This window comes from Leopardus geoffroyi, chromosome B1 (genome assembly GCF_018350155.1).
Source record: "Leopardus geoffroyi isolate Oge1 chromosome B1, O.geoffroyi_Oge1_pat1.0, whole genome shotgun sequence".
Lineage (NCBI taxonomy): Eukaryota > Metazoa > Chordata > Mammalia > Carnivora > Felidae > Leopardus > Leopardus geoffroyi.
This window is the reverse complement of record NC_059327.1, coordinates 35,026,849-35,047,234: the sequence shown is the minus strand read 5'-3', so window position 1 is coordinate 35,047,234 and position 20,386 is coordinate 35,026,849. Positions and strand designations below refer to the sequence as shown.

At 54.8% G+C, this 20,386-nt stretch overlaps 1 protein-coding gene across 3 annotated transcripts; it reads right to left on the bottom strand.

Annotated features, from left to right (window-relative positions):
- Positions 1-735: 735 nt before the first annotated feature.
- On the bottom strand, positions 736-7,151 carry EGR3 (early growth response 3). 3 transcript variants are annotated; one of them, XM_045457242.1, is made up of 2 exons: positions 5,845-7,151; positions 736-4,551 (listed from the first exon to the last, which is right to left on the bottom strand). In XM_045457242.1, exons 1-2 carry the CDS (start codon positions 5,996-5,998, stop codon positions 3,542-3,544), a joined length of 1,164 nt encoding a protein of 387 aa, XP_045313198.1. In that variant the 5' UTR covers positions 5,999-7,151; the 3' UTR covers positions 736-3,541. The 3 variants fall into 3 exon arrangements, with proteins under 3 accessions (XP_045313198.1, XP_045313187.1, XP_045313209.1); XM_045457231.1 differs by lacking the exon at positions 5,845-7,151 and adding an exon at positions 5,569-5,755; XM_045457253.1 differs by lacking the exon at positions 5,845-7,151 and adding an exon at positions 5,372-5,548.
- Between the last annotated feature and the right edge of the window lie 13,235 nt (positions 7,152-20,386).

The following is a 20,386-nucleotide window of genomic DNA, read 5'->3' as shown; positions in this document are numbered from 1 at the left end:
GTTAATGCTATATAAAATATTCCCTGTATGTTCTCCAAATCCCAAATGTTCTTTCTTCTCTCAGAAGCATCGGATCCCTGGGTAGTTCATAAGAGCAGCTTTTTCAGCCAAGACCATCTTTCTCAGGCAGCTACAAACAGTGAGGCCTTGAGAGTCCTGTCCAAGTGGGATTGAAGTTGTATAATTTTTAAATCTGATTTTCCCCAATTATCTGACCACAACAGAGGCTCCAATCTCTCTGGTTATCTTGCCAACATTGAAGAACCCCTGTCAAGTCTCCACCTGTTTTTCAGGCTTCAAAACCTTTAGCAAGAGCACTACTCAGTGTGGCTGTAGTGACTCTATAGGGTCCTGTTCTGGTGCCCCTGTTACCTCGAGAGAGATAGTTCATAAGCCAGAAGATCCCCTCCCTTCCACCCTCAATACCCATTAGAAACCAGGAAGAAAGGTTCTAGAAGTTTCCAGTCACTAGTCCTGATTCCCATGAGTTTATCTGATCTGCCTAATCTCTCTGGCAGTGTGAGACTCCCAGAAGGGTGGAGGAGAATCCTATCCTCCTAGAACCACAGTAAACACTCGACACTGGATTTGAAACACCGGAGCGCGCAAAATTCTGACCAACTTCTAACATTGCCAAATTCCTTGTTTTACATTGAATTTACAGAGCAATCACAGCAAAACCAGGCATAGGAAGCTACCGAGCCAACCATCAGCCAAAAACAAAACGAGACAAAAAACAGGCCAAACCAAAACTTTATACTATGAAAACAAGAAATAAAATAAGGAGATTTATAGGCCGGCTGATTGTCAGCAAACACAATATATTTACTGTATTAGCATTTGCTCACAGTGCAAATGGTACAACATTACACCATTTCAATATTTCGGTTTTTAAAAATGCTGTTTTCATTAACTATATTATATTGGCATAACAATGTGACAAAGGAGCAAATGAAATATTGGTGAAGAATTTCACCTTTTCACAATATCAAGCATATTTTGTTAACCTTAGTATAAGGTACTATAAATCCAAGAAATAAAAACATCCACAAAATATATTACATCTGGTTTGTCTTTTTCTAAGTACTCAACTTTATACAAAAGTCTTTCAAAAAATATCATTCCCCATAGGTTTTCCTGTTTAAAACCTGATTTTTTTTCTCTCAGTTCACATAAGTTAGAGTGCATTTTCTTTTGTTGTTTTTTAAAACATGCAGACATATAAAAAATCTGGATAGCACAACCTTTTGGCAACAAAGTTATTTTTCTCTTAGTTTAAGCTTAAATGTCTGAGAACAGTTTTATTAAAACAAAGGAAAACTCAGATGATCATGCAGTGGCATGCATAAACCAGAAGGAGCAAGGAAAAAATATTAAAGGATATTTGATTCCTCCTTCCAGCTTTGAAGTGACCAAAAATTTTGTTTTTAATAATCATCACATTATAAAAAGTATTCAGCAAAATACTGTCTCTGCAAAGAAAGATTTTACCCTTCAGCTGAAAAAATATGGGCCCTCCTGGCAAACTTCGTCCTCTTCTCTCTCCTTCTACAAAAAGTCCAAGTACCTGGAAATTCACAAGCCCCCTGCTCTTTGATTTTTTTTTTTTTGTCCCTTTCACTAGACTCCTTTTAGTATTATTTATCCACCACCAAAGAAAACAAAAACCAAAAAAACAAAAACAAACCCAAAAAACAAACAAAACAAAACAAAACAAAACAAAAACCTGGTGCTTTTCTTTTTTTCTTAAAAAAAAAAAAAGTGGAAAACGCATAAAGTGACTTTAAAAACAGACATTCTGTAAACTCCAGACCTTTGTTCCTTCTCTCTGGGCAGCTCAGTGACCACACGCTAAGAGGGAACAGTACATTCAGTCAAGACTGTGCTGGAAGCTGTGTCAGAGAGCAACCTTCCCTACTACTCCAAAAGAGTCACCCCTGTGTGGGGGGAAGTGCTGGGGAGGAGGGGGTGCCTGAGAAGAGGTGAGGTAGGGCGGGGAGTAGGTGAGACTGGGGTATGGAAAAGATATGCCTCATTCAGCAATATGGATTAATGCAAAAATACCCATATCTTTGAGGAAAATTTGGACAGAGATGAGTGCATGTGTGTATATGTGGGTATACATACATACATATATATGTGCATGTATACATACACACACCTATGTAGATACAATCTCATCAGTTACGTTTTTCATAAAAAATAAATCATTTAAAGCTTATATACCTACAAATTCTCTTTATGCCGGTGCACTGCACTGGATAGCCAAGTACCTTAGAGATTTTATTGTGTGTATGTATGTTGCATATATGTATATATGTGTGTATATACACCTACATACATACACACACACCCCAAGTACATAGATCTGAATTCTACCTATTGTGTTGGGGATGGCAAAGGATGAAACATGAGCCTGCTTTCCCATCATGGGGGGGGGGGGGGAGGAGAAATGGGTATGAGTGAGAGAAAACAAAAAGATGGTAAAAGGTGGCTGGTTGAGGCCTGCCTTTCCGGAAGAAGATTTTGAAAGAGATGGGAGAAGGCTTAGAGAGAAGGGAGTGGAGCGGGAGAAAGGGCAGAGGGCAAACTCAGGAACGTAGAGTTTAAAAAGTGGGGTTGAGGAAATCTGTTGGTTAAAAGGCAGGCTTAGTGATGGCCGCTCCTTCTCCCCGCAGATCAAACTGCCCTGAGGCCTAAGAGGGAAGCGCTCGGAAAAGGAGGGGTGCTGAGAGGCCAAACCCTAAACGGCGGTAGCAGCACCGCGGCGGCGGCATCCGAGGCATTTCTGTAAGAAACATTATTTCCGAGCAGATGGAAGACCGTCTCATCCGGCCACGTGCAGGCCCCCAACCTGGGACATTCCCCCAGCGGCCTGGGGACCCGATGTGGGGAAGAGTTTGGGGTGGACACAGCCCAGCTCAGCTCAAGAGTCACACACACACACACACACACACACACACACACACACACACACGTGTGTGCGCGCGCGCGCACACACACACGCACACACAGAACACTCACGCGAGCACGCACACTCGCGCGCATCCCCGCACGCAGGCGCGCGTGCGTGCGGCGGGCAGCAAGCTCTGCGCTTTGGTGCGCTCCTTACCCCCTCCCCCTCTCGGGTCTTCGAGGGGGAACCGAGGGAGACGTGGGGGGAACCGTGAGGTGCTTGGGTCGGGCGAGGCTTGGACGGGCCCCGCCTTCAGTCCCCCGCAGGTCCTTGGCGCGGCCCAGCGGCCCCAGGATCAAGACGATCCGAACTGAACAAAGCGGGCTAGACGCCACCTTTCCGCCCCCACGCCTTGGTTGGGGGGTGGGGGGGTAGCGAAGGGAGGGCGCCTCCTGCCCTGGCCCCCGACCGTTGGCCGGTGTGAAAGGGTGGAAACGGGGGACATCGAAGGGGAACAAGGGACCTTACGTCCATGGAGAGGCCAGGGCGCGGCCCCTGCGCCTCCGTGGCTAGCTTTCCCGCTGCTTTCAGGCGAGCAGCTGGGAGACACTGGAGGGGAAAAGTGGGGATCTGGGGGCCGAAGCCTCAGGCGCAGGTGGTGACCACAGGGGCCAGGGACACGGGGGGCGCCGAGGACGCAGAGGGCGCACCCCCCTTCTCCGCCTTCTTCTCCTTTTGCTTGAGGTGGATCTTGGCGTGGCGCTTGCGCTCGTCGCTGCGCGCAAACTTGCGCCCGCAGAACTCGCAGGCAAAGGGCTTCTCGCCCGTATGCGTGCGGATGTGAGTGGTAAGGTGGTCGCTGCGACTGAAGCTCCTCATGCAAATCCGGCATTGGAAGGGCTTGTGGCCCGTGTGGATGCGCAGGTGCCGGGTCAGCTCGTCCGAGCGGCTGAAACGGCGGTCGCAACCCTCCGCCGGGCACGCGTGGGGCCGCTCGTGGAGCGGGGTCTTGCTGGGTCGGTTGGGATACTTGCGGGGCCGGATGGGCTTGAGCGTGAGCGGCGGCTGGGGCAGGCTGCCAAAGCCCGGGTGTATCTGCTTGTCTTTGAATGCCTTGATGGTCTCCAGAGGGGTAATAGGGGGCGGATTGACCCGGATGGGGTCCATGCCCTGGAAGGGCTTGTGCTCCGGAATGGAGCCCATGTCGTTGGGATGGTGGTATAGGTTGTAGTCAGGAATCATGGGGAAGAGGTTGCTGTCCAAGGCCGGCTTGGCCGATTGGTAATCCTGGGGGGAATAGGCGAGCCCAGGGTTGCCCTGGGGGTCGTGGAAAGACACAGGCTCCGAGTAGAGATCACTGCAGTTAGAATAGGGGGGCAGCGCCGGATACATGGCCTCCACGTCGCCCTGCGGTGGCTGCACCATGCTGGCCGTGGAGGTCTGCGTGCTGAGTGCCCCTGAGGCCGGGGGCACTCCCAAGATGCCGGCGCTCATGAGGCTAATGATGTTGTCCTGACACCAGTTGGAAGGGGAGTCGAAGGCGAACTTTCCCAAGTAGGTCACAGTCTTGTTGCCGGGGGCTGGCTGGAAGGAGCCCGAATAAGAGAGTTCCGGGTTGGGCTTCTCGTTGGTCAGACCGATGTCCATCACATTCTCTGCGGAGAGCGGGGAAGAGAGGGGAGGGGTGAGTGAAGCCGAGCCGGCTCCCGGACCGGGGCGCCCGGGTCCTTGCTCAGGTGTGGAGGGTGCGGCCGGGTGGAGTGAACAGCGCATGGGGTAGGAGGACAGCTGCGCCCCGGCGCAAAGCGGGCGGTGCCGCGCTCCCGGGCGCAACCTGGATACAGCAAAATACTACGGATCGGGGTGTGGAGTGGCTGCCGCACACACACCGCACACGCCGCGCACACACTCACGTACCACACGCACACACGCGCGCGCGCGAGAAGCATTGTTGTTGTTTCCGAGGTGGGGCGGGCAGGTAGCTGCAGCTACAGGTAGTTTCAGACCCGGAGCGCGCTGGGCTCTCGCTCTCTAGCGCACACAACTCGGCCTCTTCCCCTAGCCCTGTCCGCGCCGGGACGCCGCGCCTTTCCTGCCCCGACGAAGCCCCCAGTGCGCACCGCGCCCGGGTCGCTGACCCGGAGCGCTCCGACGCTTTGTCCTCGGCGCGTAGAGGGGTTCTGCCCGCAAAGGGAGCTCTCCCGCAGCCTTCCAGGGCCCCAGCCTTCTCCAGGCCCGAAGGAGCTTTCGGCTCTTGCTGGGGGGGAGAAAGCCCAGCCTCGGCTAGTGAGGGGTGGAGGGCGGCGGAAAACCGGCCCGTGCCTCTATGGCGGGAGTGGCCACTCTTCCCAAGCTCTACGGCTAAGGGATCGCCCCCCGTGACGGCCCCCGCGCCGGTGGACCCCCTCCCTCTCCCCGCCGTCCCCACACCCCCACGGCGTTGCTGAACGCCCCGGAAAGGCAGCGTCGCAGTACCTCTCCCACCGCGGGGACTCCACGCCGCACATGGCTCCATCCCGGGTGGGAGGCTGAGGGAGTAAGGAGGGGGGGGGGAGCGCGGGTGAAAGGGACGCTGGGCTCCTCCCGGGAAAGGGGGCGATAGCACCACGCCTTGCGCGCAGCCTGGCGATCGCGCCCCTTAAGTGGAGAACCCCAGAGCCGCTCGCACCTACCTCCCTCTGGTCGGCGGCTGCCCCCACCCGGGAGAACCGAAGCCTCTATCGTGGCGTCGCCAACCGAGCCTTCCCGATCGGGGAGGGCGGGAGGAGTGGGTGGGAAAAGCAACTCGCCCCCTGGAAAATTCCGAGCGCGCCCCCCATCTCTCCATCCATCCATCCACCATCCATCCATCCACCCATCCATCCATCCATCGATAGCTCGTTCCCTCCTCCTCTTCTCTCTCCCTCTCCTTCCTCGCTGCCTCGCCGCCGCCTCCCCGCCGCCCTTACCTGTAGCCATCTGATTGTAATGGGCTACCGAGTCGCTGCTGCCAGAGAAGAGGTTGAGCGCGCTGGGGATCTCCTCGGGGTACAGATTGTCAGGCAGTTGGTTTAGCAAACTGCTCATGGTCACCGGCAGCTTCTCGGCGAGTTTGCCGGTCATAGCACTCCCGAGCTGCCGCCGCCGCCACCGCCGCCACCGCCGCCGCTCGCTCCTAACGCAGCTTCCAGGCAAGCGGCATCGGAGAGGCGATCCGTGGTGCAGGGGAAAAGCATGCGAGAGGGAAAGTTCGGGGGGAGGGGGAGGGAAGAGGGGAAGGGGTGGGCCAGGGGAGGGGATCTTCTCTTTTTGGGGTGGGTGGGAGAGAGGGCAAAGAGGGGTAATCCTCTTGGGTGCCTCAGCTGGTGCCTTAAAGAAGCTGGGGGGGGGGCGTGTGCGGGGGGTGGGGGTGGGCCTGGGCTGGGGGAATCTCGGCCCGAGGGGTTGGAAGCGGCCTCAGTATTGATCTCACAAACAGATGCGCGCCGGCGGCCCCCCCGCCCCCCGATCCGCCACCGCCACCGCCGCCACTGCCGCCGCCGCCGCCTCTGCCGCTGCTGCTGCCGCTGCTACCACCACCACCAGCCCCGCCGCTTCCTAGCAAGCTCACTGCTGCCCAAAAGCTCCCAGCCAGGGAACTCCACCAGCCTATTTATCTGAGCCCCGGGAAAGCTCCGTGACGTAGCTGCCCATATATGGACAGACAAAGCCCAGCCGAAGGGGCGCGACGTCACAATGGAAGCTCCTCACAATGGAACATTAGAAAGCAGGAAGCGGGCCGCAGCCAACGTGCGGCGCCCGCAACGCTCGCGGATCTTAAAAAAAATGAGAGAAAGAGAGAAATAGAAGAGAAGAAAGAAGGAAAATTCGAGAGGAGAGAGGAAGGAGGGAAGCAACTGAACGCAAAGCGTAAAGCGCGCAGCGCAGGATGGAAAAAGCAATAGCCGCCAGTGTGTTTATTTTAGGTGCGCTCTAGGAGAGCGCGCTGATACCGCGAGGGGCGGTGGGATGGAGTTGTTTGCAAGTGGCCCCCAACACCCCAAGCAGGGAGAAGGGGAGTTGGAAACACCGGGCGAGGTCCCTTTGCAACCTGGGAACTTCTGGGGAACCCGGAAGGTGTGCGCTTCGACCCGGCTCCCGCCGCATTAAAGTCTCGTATCTAGGACCCTGCCCGAGACTGAGAGAAAGAGAGCGCGTCCCTTTGAGGAGGATTCCAGCGTGACAGGGATCGCTGATCCAGCATCCCGATCACTTTCGAGCTGCCCTCACTCTGATTCTCCGCCCACACCCCGCGGCTCCCCGGGCCCCTGACCCTGCGCTGACTCCTAGCTGAGCGCGGTGGCCGCGAGCTTCGTAGCTGCAGAGCGGCTGCGCGGGAGGCGAGAAACCCGCACTTTTGGGGTCGAGGATGTGCGGTTTGGGTGGTGGAGAAGTAGGAATGGAGTTGAGGGAACAGGAAACACGTGCACCAAACCCCTGATAATTCTCTAACGGTTCCAAAACACCCCCTTTGGCCACGGGATGGCAGGAGGGCCCAGCAGGCCCAGGCACAGTCCCTGTCTATTGCTGCCTGCGAAGGGCCCGCCACTGAGTTGCAGCAGGAGCCTGCCGAACCCACAGTCTCTGAACCACCTCCTCTAGTCTCTCTCTACCCTCCCCCTCGCCTTCCACAGGGCTGTCCCCTTTGCTGCCTGCCGGCGCCCCGCAGTCAAGGGCCTCCAGTTTGCCGACCGGAACGCTGTCACCTCCCGGAGCGGCAGCAGATTCCGGGGGCGGCTGCTACGTTCCCCAAAGGCCTGCTCCGGCCGGGGCCGCGGGAGAGCGGGAGGAGAGAAAGGGAGCGTGGGGGAGCGACCCCGAATCACACCGGCACCGGCTTGGCGTGGGAGGATTCCCTCCTCGGTGGCCGTGTGGGCGCGGTGAATCCCGTGTCCCCCCCGCCCCCCCCCCCCCCCACTGGGGAGTCGGGGTTGGGGGAACGTGCATTTCTCAGGGGGAGTGGGAGTGCTGACAAGGAGGAAGAGAGGATCCCCGGGCCTCACTCCGTGGGAGGGCCACGCGGGCCGGGGACGTGTGGGAGGAACTCCCGAGCTGCACATTGCGGTGGGGGTGGATGACAACCTCGCTCCCCTCCCCTCCGCTCGGCGGAGAACTGGGGGTGGGAGGGCCCGGCCTCCCCCGGATCTTCTCCGATTCTTAGGAAAGGAGGGATTCCCGCCGCCCGCGAGCCCCCTCACCCCGCCCCTGCCGCCGCTCCCGCCTGGCTCCCCACACCTATACAGGGGAGGCACTGCGCCCCCGGGCTCTCCTCCGCCTGCGCGGCGCTGGGAGGGAGAGCGCTCTGCAGCGGTCCCCGGCTCCGGCCGGAATCAGGGCATGCAGCGCCTCCCGCCCCCGGCTCCCTCCCTAGGGGGGCGAGCGGCCGGCCCGGGGGCGTGGGCGGCAGTGTGAGCCCGGCTGGGCGCGGGAGGGGCCCGGGCGGCTGCAGGGAGGGTCGCGGGGCGGCGGGCCAAGCCGGGAAGAGCCATACAAGGAGCGGATCCGGTGACGCGCCGGCCGCGCCCCTTCTCCTCGATTTGGCTGCTGATTCCGGTCCCCGGATTTGCATATTTTGGCATCCAGTGGAAAAGGAAAGAGGAACGGAACCCGCAGCCTTTAAAGGAACCGCACAGACTCTAGCGTCACCTAGGGAGGCGGTCTGGGGGGCGTGAAAAATTAGCCAGCGGCTCGGGCCTCTGGCCTTAGAGCCTGGCAGTAAGCGAGAGGCCGGGAGCCGCGGTGACTAGCGAGCAACGCCCGCACCTGGCCTTTTCTGTGGCGCTTTGTGCTAAGCGTGCACCGAGAGGTGGCAGGGGTCTCTGCGGGTTCCTGCCCAGGGCCAGGAGACGCCACCAGGTCCGCGGCCTTGGGCGTGCGGCAGGCCCCAGTATTGACTGCAGTGCCCTTGTTTCCCCGCGCGAGGCACAGCTCAGCCTGCGGGGGTGGCGGGAAGGAAGCCGGAGACCTACAGGCTGTCAGGCTCGACTCCGGAGGACCCTGCCTTGATGCACCTCCTCGCCATCTGTTGAGACCTCTCCCCAGGCGAGGGGAGTAAGGAGCTGGAAACCCTAGTCCTGTTCGATGGGGGCCCACGTTAGGAAAGGCAGAGTCAGTGGGAGAATTTGGGATCCTTGAAAGCTTCCAGGACCCCAGAGGCTGTGGAGGAGTGTAGCCACTCCAGAGATGGCCCTCAAACACTTCTAGGGTAGCTGGACTTGTTGCACCCGAGTAGCAGAGCTCGTCGGGCGGCTGCACCCCCTGCTTACCTGTTGGTGAGGTTGGATAGGGGTCTTTGGGCACAGATTGCCCCCCCCCTCCTTCTTACTAGTTCTTTTTTATTTTTTTATTTAAACATTTTTTAAAATGTTTATTCATTTTTGATAGAGAGGGACGTAGTACAGCTAACAGGGGAGGGGCAGCAAGAGAGGGAGACACAGAATCTGAAGCAAGATCCCGGCTCTGGGCTGTCAGCACACAGCTGGATGCGGGGCTCCAACCCACCAACCAGAAGATAACCACCTTAGCTGAAGTCTGACGCTTAACGGACTGCGCCACCCAGGCGCCCCATCCTTCTTCCTAGTTCTTGATAAAGAATGGGAGCCGTCAGTTCAATTAAATAAGTATTCATTAAAACTTCAGTGTGACCTTGGGCAAATTTCTGAATTTCTTTCTTAGCCTCAGTTTGGTTGTTTGTAAACTGGAATAGTACCTATCCCTTAGGAAGCATTAAGCTAGGTAATCCTCATAGAGTCTTTATGCTAGACCCCTTGCAAGCATTCCATAAACGGCAATATTGTTGAACTATATTCTCCCCCGACTCTACCGTGTGACAGAAAAATGCTTTCCCCTCTTATGAGTGAGCATAAGGATATAGGATATGGATATGATATAGGGAGTAAAAAGGGCCGGGTATCCCATAGCTGTGTGATCATATACAAGAAGTATTAAAGTTTATTATTTGGGGGGGAAAAGAAAGTCCTGTTTGTGTGCCAGGTACCCGCTGGGCGCTCTGCCAATTTAGAGATGCTTGAAAAAAAGGTCCTCACTCTGCAGGAGTGACATAAGGCAGGGTACAACGAAGTCACTCATCTGCACTTTAACACTCTGGAGCATCCTTCTAGACTTTCTTGGAGGCTGGCTCTGGCTCCTGGGGTGGGGTGGCGGACTCTCGCGTCCCTCCTTTGCCATGGAAGGAGCCACACGGGGGAAAGACTCTTTCTGCCAGCATAGGTCCTCACTGCCTCGCTCCTGTTCAGGTTGTAGCCCCTCTAGGTGCCCCCTGTTACCCTGGATGATGGTGGCGGACAGAGGCCAGGGTTCTGTGGCAGGAGGGGACAACCCTGGGTATGAAGTGGGTGTGGGGTGTTTCGAATGGCTGCTTATAGACTAATGGCCTTCTCCCTTCTGGTTGCCAAGGCTTGAGTTTAGTACAGAAGGAAAGTTTTCTTCCTTCCCTCCCCCCTCTTCTTTCCTCTCTCCCTCCTAAACAGGGCTGAGGGTGATTGTCTCAGTTTTACTGGCAGGCTCAGGTGAGATTGCCAAGGGCCTAATTACCTGAACTCCAAGCCCTGGACTTGTCGGGGAGCGAGTAGGCACTGGTTCAGGGCGTCCTCAGCCTGGAGATGGTGAAAGGCAGGCCCGGCCCCTCTGCAGTGGGGCCAAGGCCGCCCCTTGGTTGCTTTCTCCCACAGAACCCAGGTAGCCTCACCGGCTACATTTGTGGGGGCTGCTACTGCTTGTGGGGGTGACAGGTGTGTTTGTCTTGGCGGAAGGATAAAGGAAGGAGTAGATGTGGCCCTGGAAATTCACCCCTGGAAAAGGCCAGGTTGTTGCTCTGTCTTGCTCCTTAATTCCGCAGTCACCTCTGAACTTCATTTAGATCCCCTTTCACTAAAGATATCCAGTCCTTTTCTGCTGTCTTACAAGACCCCCACCCCACCCCAGCTAATCCAATCTGGGGTGCTAGCAATTATTGTACTGCTCTTCTCAGGAGCCATTTGCATTTTAAAAGAAAATGGTCAGAGAGGGTAACAAATAACCCAGAGGAATGAAGCCCAGTGCTTAGCCTGATGCCTGGAAAATGGTAGGTGTGCATTAATGCTGGTGGAATGAGGTCTGACTGTGGACTACCAGGCCCTTGTCACTACAAGGAATGGGAGGTTTGGACTACAGAGAGTGTCTGCGGTTCCTCACATCATTCCAGGCACCTATGTCTAGGGCCCATCCTGGTGGGATTGCTCTGGAATGACAGTTGTCTCAAAGGTATTCAGTTGCTTTCCATTTTGGGGTGCCCCACAGGATGTTCACAGGGGAGGGGTCATGGGTGGAATCTCCCTGGCCAGCCCTCCCTGGCATTCTAGAGGTCATTGCCATTTGTCTGATAATGGCAGTCAGCTGAGGCTAGGTGGGCTTTGCCTAGAAGCTTTTGGAAGGGAACTATTATTGACAGCCATGAAGACTTTTGAAGGTGGTGGTCCTCCCGAAGCCACGGAAGATGGGACCATGGGAGCCCTGTGGACATACTTCATTGTCTTTATTCTAGTGGGTGCCTGGGTAGCTCAGTCGGTTAAGCATTGTCTTTATTCTATACAACAACCCAGTGAAAAGGCTTTTAGGGCTGCACCCTTAACATTTGCTTTTAAAGAAAAAATGAAAGGTGAACGCATTGGAAACAGTCTGAATTGTTAATTGGAGGATACTGGGCCAGGAAGTGGCTGAGCTGACATTTGAACTCAGGGCTTCATGACTCCAAGCAACTGCTCTTCATTCCAGCCTTTGTCCCCATTGTGGCTGTCAGAGGAAGAAATGAGATGGCAGAGGTGGGTAACAGGATGGATGTATATATAGTCTATGGAGAAGGTGAAGGGGAGAAGAAAGATCAACTGGAATGGTGCCTCCAGCTTCGACACAGCATGGGGTAGGGGAAGAGCCCCGGCTTCAGGGAGAGTCAGGGGCTACAGCACTCAGGGAGATTGGGGCGGGTGGGCAGTGTTTCCACGGGGCTCTCGGTAGGTGGAATGGCCACTGTGCCACTCTGAGCTCAGGTCCCGTAACCCTAGGTTGTCTCAGAGACCACAGGGGCCTCTCTGTGTCAACCATGCGCTTCCATTTTAAACACCTGCTTGTGTCTCAATTCAAAGTAACTTATTATAGTCATGTTGACTCAGGGTGGTTTTTGATCAAGCTTCCAGCAATTTTGGGGCGAGTCTGGTGACCAAAAGGGAGAAAGTCTTGCCACAAAGTAACATTTGCTGGGAAGGGGCCCCCAAGTGGTCCTGGAGACCCATCCTTAGGCACAGGTCCAAGGTTGCGAGTAACTGCCACAGGGGTCAAGAGGATGAGACTTTAGGGCCGGGCCGGGGCAGGGAGGGAAGGAAGGTCTTGGGTAGAAGGCAAGATTTGAAAAAAACTTGCTATATGGGGAAGTGGAAAGTACAAGCCCTGGCCTGGGATCAGGACTCTTGAGTTCTGCCATGGATGATCTATGTGACTTTGGACCAGGTCCTCTTGTTCCTGGGCTTCTGGTAGGAACTGGACTGGACAACCCACCTCTAAGTTCTTCCCAGCCCCGTTAACCCATGAGTTTCAGATTCCATGGGAGGGGCTGGGTTAGCATTCCTAACCAAGTCTGGGGCTCTGTAATGCTTGGTCTGGGATCCTTGCGGAGAAGGAGGTGTAGGTCAGGGGATGAGGCCTTGTAATGGGAACTTTGCTGTGGTAGCTTAGGGGCTCATGGAAGGTAAGTGGAGTCATGTGCTCAGAGAGCCTGTCTCTGCCCCTGGGGGCCACTGTGGGACAGCCCCCTTCTCAGGTGGGAGGGATGGTGTCTTAGCAGAAAGGACTCTTGGGGGATGGGACTTTTTGGAAAGAGGAACTTTGTCATCTGAAATGAACCAGAAAATGTGTGACTGAGAGGGGACGGGGGGTGGGGGGAGGCAGTTGGGGGGGGCAAAGAAAGAGTGAGAGAGAAAAGGAGAGAGCTGAGAATAGGTTCTCCCCCCACAGACCCCCACACAAGCAGCTTCTTGTTGGATTGCAGATTCACCCATGGGCCAGGTGCTGGATCCAAGAGGCTAGCAGGTTCCTCTCCTCCCAGCCCTGTAAGGAAAACCTGTGGGAAACCAAAGAGCTGTGGTCTTTAGATCTTTGCCTCTTACCAGCTCCCTGTCTCAGGACCCTCCTCAGCTTCAGACAAGTGGGTCTTTCGCCTCATCCATCAAGGTGAGGAGTTGGGGACAGACTCTTGGGTTCTTCTTTGCTGTTCCATGCAGCCAAAAATCTGGGATCCGGGGAAAAGCAGTTAATGACGTTTGGGTCCTGAGTTTGAGCTCCTCAGTTGTATTGGCACCCTCTTTCACCAAGATGGCTTAGGCAGGGCTTCCTGACCTTTGTCATGCCTTAGCTGTCCTAGAAAATGAAACCCTTTTTTATAGCCACTGGGGTAAAGGACTGATGCTGCCCCATCGGGCCCTGTTCTGTCACCCTGGGGGATGGGGGAACAATACCTGCCAGCTGGGGCCCATTGGAAGTCTGCCCATCAGCTTGGCTGATGGCATGAGCTTCCCTGGCAGGGCTTAGGGCAGATGGACAAAAGATAAAGGGCACGATCTTTCTCTCTCAGATACTGCAGAATTATTTGGGATGTTTAGAATTATTTGCCCCAAGATTACCCAGAAAGTTACTGGAAGACAAGAGATGGCATCCAAGTTCCCAGAGGGCAGAGACTGAACTCAGTCGTCTTTGGGCCTGCCCCAGTGGGGGCTCCTGTAAGAACTTGTTGATCCAGTTCAAGGGCCCACCTTGGTGATTCTGAAACATGGTCTATTGGAGGAGTGGTCTGATCCACTTGACCCTTCCCACCTGGTCCTTTCATTTCTACTGCCCCAGCGCCCCCTGCACAGTGGGCGACCCCTTGTCCACCACAATTCCATTTTGTCAGGAGTGCTCCTAGGCCTGGGACTTAGCTCTCTTGCTTCAGTGAGGCAAACATCTAGGGAGCACTTCCTGGGCACTGTTTGTGGAGGGAATCAGACTTGAGACTGAGCTCCTGCTGTCAGTGAGCAGGCAGCTTATAGTGAATGAGGAGTGAGGCTCTGTGGAAGTGAGCGTGCCCAAGCAATCTTGCTAAGCGTCCCAAAGGAGGCACAGGCAGGGGGTTCAGAGGGGCAAGGACCACCTTGGGCGTATAGAAGGGACTTGTCCAGGAAGAGGGGAAGGCCTGACTGGGAGGGGGGCTTAATTAAGGCCCTGAGGAGGGGCTGAGACACATAGTGAGGAGGGGAGCAGACAGAAGGGGAGAGTAGGGGAGGGGGATTCTGTGCCAAGGGCTGTGATTTCTCCCTCCCTCATTTTCCTATCAACTTAATATTTTTCATCTCTGACACTAGAAGCCATTAGCATTGTCCTTCCAGGACTTCTGTCTCTCAGAGTGCCTAGCCCCGGCCTGATTATGGCGTGTTGTGCAGATGGATGAGGAACCGCAGAGGGAGAGAAGGGAGACAGTACTGAGCCTGGATATGCTAGATCCCATCAGATGTTTGGCACCTTCTAGAATGTAAGGTGCAGAAAAGCAAGGGCTTGGGTCTGTGACCGTCACTGCTCTATCCCTAGCTGGAACCTGGCTTATAGCAGTGCTCCATACATATTTGTGGGAGAATGAATGTGCCAGACACTCTTTCAGGCCCCGTTCCTGATTCTATGAGCAGAGATAGGAAAGGGGGATAACTCCAGGTGTGAAATCCAGGAGAAAGAAGGAGCCTAGGGAGTCCAAGGCAACATGGATCCCAGGTTGGGGGCGGGGTAGGATTAATCATACATAAACTCAAGTGGTAATAGCCCCGTTAATTGAGTGGTAATGATCCTTGGCATTTTTCATCTTCAAAGTCAGGAACAAACTGTAATTAATACTCCAGCCACCCGGGGGCAGGGTGGGGGGTGGTGTGGAGCATCTTGAGCTGAGGCTACTCAGCCCAGGGAAACTGAGGCATTGGCGTTGAAACTGGTTAGGAGAGTGGATACAAAGCCCAGCAGAGCCCAGAATCTTCAGGGGTGCCTTGAACACGTTGCAGGGTGGCCCCCTCCCAAACCCAGGCAGCTGGGGAGCCCGGATCATGAACGAGGAGGGGGTGCTGGAGACCCGGGAGGGGCAGGGAAAGGAGTTTCCGCCATGGGCCTGGCCAGGCGAATCAGATGTGCTGGTGGCTTGGCCCACGAGAGCCGGCCCAGGCCCAGGATGAGCCCAGGGTCGGCCCTGGAGTGGTGGGCGGAGCCGGGAAGGGGACCCGGGAGTCCCTGGCGCCCAATGGCAGGCCGGCTTACGGCACACTCAGCGTGAGTCACCAGCGGCTCCGAAATGCCTCCCGGTTTCCTCATCACAGTCTGGCTGCACCGAGCCCGGAGGGAGTTTTTCATTAAGGTGATTACCCTGCCGTCATTAAAGGCTGGTAAATAGCACCCAGGGACCGAGGGCGCGCGCGGCTGCCTCTGAACTGCGGCCCGGGTTCACAGGCACCCCTGGCGGAGAGCGGCGCCGCTGGGCCTCCTTGCCACCAGTTGGAATCCTCCGTATCCAGGGGCCAGGAGCCCGTGGCCTCGGAGTTCCCAGAAGCAATCCCGTCGCTACGCTACCCTACGTCTCACACCGCGTTGCGTTTTCTCCTAGACTGTGATGTCCTCGAGGGACAGACAGTTCAGCGCCCGCTTACTCAGGAAAGCCTCCCCTGTGACACCCTCTCCAGATGATAACCAAACTCCACTTCTAGGTTGCCACAATCCTGTGTATCTTCTTACATTTATTTGTGTCATCCTGCGATGAGCGTCCCCTCCCACCTTCCAAACGTTCCAGAAAGGCAGGCACCCACTACTGATTGTGCGTTGTTTACCTAATGTGCCCCCCCTCCCAGCCCCCTCTACCGCCACTTATCCTGCTACAGGTGTAGCAGGCCTCTGTGCTTCTGAATTAACAAGTCCCTGTGAGGCAACAAACTGATGACTCTGCCCCTCTGTCCGATTGCTGTCCACATTTGACAGGGATCTGTTGTGCACCTACTATGTGTCAGGCATTGGGAAGTCCTTGCTGTGGGGAGACTCGAGGCCTAGTGAGTGTTTAGGGTGGGGATGGGCGATAGCAAAAATATAGGAGGTGGTGGTAGGTGATATGAGAAAAAATAAGGAGAAAGGGAGAGAGTGAGGAGGAGTGCATGTTGAGATCCTGTTTTATGTAGTAATTCTCCCCATCCTTGCATTTTGGAGCTAGCTTCAGTGCCACTGATAATAAAGTCAGAAATTAGAACATGTGGGTCTGTGCTGTAGTCTGGCTACTTTATTGTGTGCCCTCTAAAAAATTCTGAATAAGTACAATCTTTGCTTTAAAAAATTACATCAAAGTCCGCTAAAGAAGGTCAGGTCTCTGAAGGCAAAGTTACTTGGTCCCTTGCCCCCAGCATCAGTCCCTCTTCCCTGGGTCAGCTTTCCTGCCTGCCACCAGGTGGCCAGAGATAAAATTCTGACAGTTCCAGAGGACGCAGTAGTTTTCAGCAGCTTCTGGGGAAGAGATGGCAGTGGGCCAAGGGTGACTGTGGCTGTGGGTACCCCAGCCCCGAATCTCAGAGCTGCACTCCCCTCTTGTACAAACCGTCTCTCAGATTGGTGGGAGAGCTTCTTCTAGACCCCAAACGAAAGAAAAAGTCGCCGCAATGGAAACTCGAACTAACCCTCCCTTCTTGCCCCACTTCCCTCCCGCGCGGTCACACTTCCGGCAGCCACCACAGGGTATTTTGGGTTCGAAAACAAAGCGTCAGATCTATTTGAGCAACTTTTTTTTTTTTTTTTTCCATTGGAGTAGAAGCCCAGGGACCTGTGGCCACCCTGGGCTCGGCCACTTCCCCAGGGAACTGACGCGTTTCCCCTTCTCTGCTGAGGACCAATTTAGTAATTCAGACTGGCCACTTTTAGCTTCTCCTTTCCTTGGCCTGGCAGCAGGCGAGGTAGGGCCACTGGGAGGACGGGTGTGTGTCTGGGTGCCTTCCTTGTGGACTTCAGGGGAAGGCCTGGTTTCCCTCCTCTGCCAGAACCTCCCCCTTACCCTTCTCCAATCCCCCCACCCCTCACAAACGCGTGTGCACATGCGCGCACACGCGCACGCACACACACACACGCACAACGTCCACAGCCACTGCCCCAAATCCACTTGTCTGGTCCTAAGTCTACTCCAAAGGGTGCTGTGTCTGTGTCACTGGTGGGCTGGTGTGTACATAGGTTGTGAGCAATGTGGGTGTGCACATATGGAGACTGCATGTACATGCGAATTCTATGTTCACAACTGCCCGGGCTGAACAACATGTACACACAGCTTGCATGATGTCTAGAAAGAGCTTGGCAGAGTTGAAACCCTGGAGTGTCTAGCGGGTGCATACACCATGTGATTTTGCGTGGGCTGGTATATTTACAGTATGTGTGTGCAGGATGCGGATAGTAGAGGTGTGTGTAAGCGTGCGCACGCACGTTTGTATATGTATGGGTGGGCTGGCCTGGTTCTTGGGGTGCAGGGGGAGGAAGACAGGAGAGCTCTGGACAATGGTGACCCGCGTCCTTGTGGGCAAATGCACACAAGGTCCATCAGTGGACCAGGGTTTGAGGGCAGGGTAGTGAACTGCAGACCTGAGTGTGTACCTGGGGGACACGCGCTAGGGGCCAGCCAGTTTTCTGTCTCCCCCGGTGCCTTTACGCTTTACTTCAGGACCCTCACAGCCCTGTGAGGCCTCTCTCCTCAAGCCCCCTCTCCCTTCCACAGGCTGCCCTATTTCTTCCTGGCTCCAGCGCCTCTCCCTTTCTTACTTGTTAGCCCGCCTTCCTACCCCCGGAGCTGAGGTCCTTAGGTCTCCCAATCACAGGACTCCTGAGGGAGACCTTCCAGTGAGCAGGGCCCCGCTAGGTTTCTTTTTCAGTTTCTTCTGTTGTTTTGCGCACAACAGAGCCCCCATCGATGCTGGAGAATGGCTGACGTCCATTGCCTTCTGTAAAGGGTCTGCTGCTTTATGGTGACTCAAAAGTGCACGTCCAGCTGTTTCTGTGTGTGTGTGTGTGTGTGTGTGTGTGAATGAGTGTGCAAGCACGTGAGCGGACGTGAGGGCATGTAAGGGAGTGAACTGAGTGGTGTGGGTGAGGGTGTATGAATGTGTAGGTGTGTGGGTACATGGCGTCTGGACTCCTTTAAGGTGCTGCTCATGTTCGCCCTTCCGTCCAGGCCCTGAAGGGTCAAGCCCACTGTCCATTTTCTTCAGAGAATGGAAACGAAAGTGGGAACTCAACGCCTTGCTGTGCCTGCCTTTCTGATAAGTTCAGCCTCTTTCCTCTGAACCCTCTGCTCCCTGCCCAGGTGACTTATGCCAGTGGGGCGGACTCCAGCTTGTGAGGAATCAAGGAAGTGCTTCTGTGTCCTGCCCTCATTTGGAACATGTCAGGAGGCTCTGTGGTCACTGGGTGCAGACACAGGGCTGTGTGCTTCTCCACCTTCCCTCCACCAGGCTCTCTGAATGGGCTTCCTCCTGCCTGGATCTGGGGAAGATGAGCTCTGTTGCTGGTTGTTGCTTCTGGGAGCAGGTTCTCCTGAAATCCCAAGGTCTTTAGCTCCCCAGACTAAAACCTTTTAGCTTGGCCCTCCTGGTAGGGACTTCTGCAGCCAAATGCATTTGGCTCCTTTTTATTCTCAACCTAAGGTTCTACCTGGTTCTGGTGGCTTCCTCTCACCTATCCCCACTCCTATCTGGCCAAAGGGACAGTAGTAGTGGCTTTTTCTACCATTCCCCAAAATAGGCACATAGAGTTGCAGAATTTTCAGCTAGAGGGGACCTCAGGAAACACCCATCCCAAGCTATTCTATAGATGAGGAAAGTGAGGCCCAGAGAGGCCAGCTGACTTGTCCAGGCTCACACAGCAGTGAATGGTACTAAAATCAGGTCCCTACATCCGACCAGATGGCCATGCCTTTCTTTTCTATTTCCTTCTTTTTCTGCCTCTTTCTCTTCCTTTCTTTTTTTAATCAAAATATTTCCTTTCTTCCCTTTGAAATGTCCTCTTTGTGTTAAGCAGGACAACTTGTGTCTGGTGGCCCCAAGGTGGCACTGAGCCGAGACCTCTGTCCTGGCTCAGTTTTCTTCAAGTCTTTTCCAAAGGCTTTTCTCTTTCCTGGTCCCTCTCCCACCAGGATGCTAAGGGGGACCCTGTCTCCCCCTCTCCCTGAGCCAGACTATTCAGCTCCTGTTTTGCCTTCTGAGTACTCAGAAGGCAAATGGGAACCCTCAAGGAATTGGCTCCTCTCTAGAACCTTAGTTTCCTAATCTCGAAAATGGACCAAGGGTCTCTGAAGGGGGAATATGGGCATTTGTGTATATATGTACATGCAGGAGGGCGTGTGTGTGTGTGTGTGTATGCATGCCTCACGTGTCTCCCAGCAGCTCCTGGGGGTAAATGGGAAGGTTAATTAGCACCAGGATGAAAGGTGCTGTGGGATAATTACAGGTAATATCAGGATGGCCAGGAGGGTGGGGCAAAAGGCCTTAAACCTGGGCAGGGGGTGGGCAGCCCCTAGCCCCATTCCTGCAAAGTGCATCAGACACCTGGAGAGGCGGTGGGGGGGGGGGTGCGGTAGGAAGGAGCATTCTGAGTGAAGGGTCTTTGTCTTTACAGAGAAATGCTTGTTAGTTGCTAAGGAACTGGGCTGTCTTCCCTGATCCGAGCCTCCCAATGTTTTGCTAAGCTTGGGAGGGGGATGCTGGGCTGGGGCCTGAGGATCCCTTGGCAGTCAGCCCTTTCCCTGGGGCCACTGAGACTCGGATGGGGCTCTTGGGAAGGACTCTCATCTGGGGAGGGTGGCTCTTTCCCACTACCCGAAGTCACACTACTTGCTCTGGCCCAGGTGGGGAGCAGAGCAGGGGAGTGGAGGCAGGGAAGGAGAGAAAAACACGCATTTACTCAACAGCCTGCATGCCAAGCACTGCGCCTGGGTGCCTTGCCTGCTATCTCATTTAACTGTTGCAATAGATCTTTAGGAAAGGCACTTATTTCCATGGTTTTTTCATTATACTGGTTTTGTTTTTGTTTTTGTTTTTCGTTTTTTTTTTTGCAGTTGAAACAGGTCCAGAATAGTTGAGTAAATTCCCTGAGGTCACAGGGCTATGAATGGTAGAGATTCTATGTGAATTTAGGTCTGCTAAGTAAGAAAAGGTTTTAAACTACACCACTTAAAGCATCTACCAGGCTTTCCTTCTTTCCCGTGGTTTCTCAGCGGTAACCTGGACCCACCACCACCGCCATCATCATTATCATCATCGTTGTCACCGGGAAGTCTTCCCATATGGCTTTCCCTCCTTTTCCACGTCTCTCCCTTCCCTGAGAGCAGTTTTCACACAGGTGAGGTTCTTGGGGAGACGGGTGATTCAATGCATTGAGGGCGGTAAACCGTTGGGGTAGCTG

Coding starts and splice junctions, on each gene's coding strand:
- EGR3 (XM_045457231.1), bottom strand. CDS start 5,746: ATGGATGGATGGTGGATGGATGGATGGAGAGATGGGGGGCGCGCTCGG. Junction 4,552..5,568: donor CAGCCGCCGACCAGAGGGAG/GTAGGTGCGAGC, acceptor CGCTCTCCGCAG/AGAATGTGATGGACATCGGT.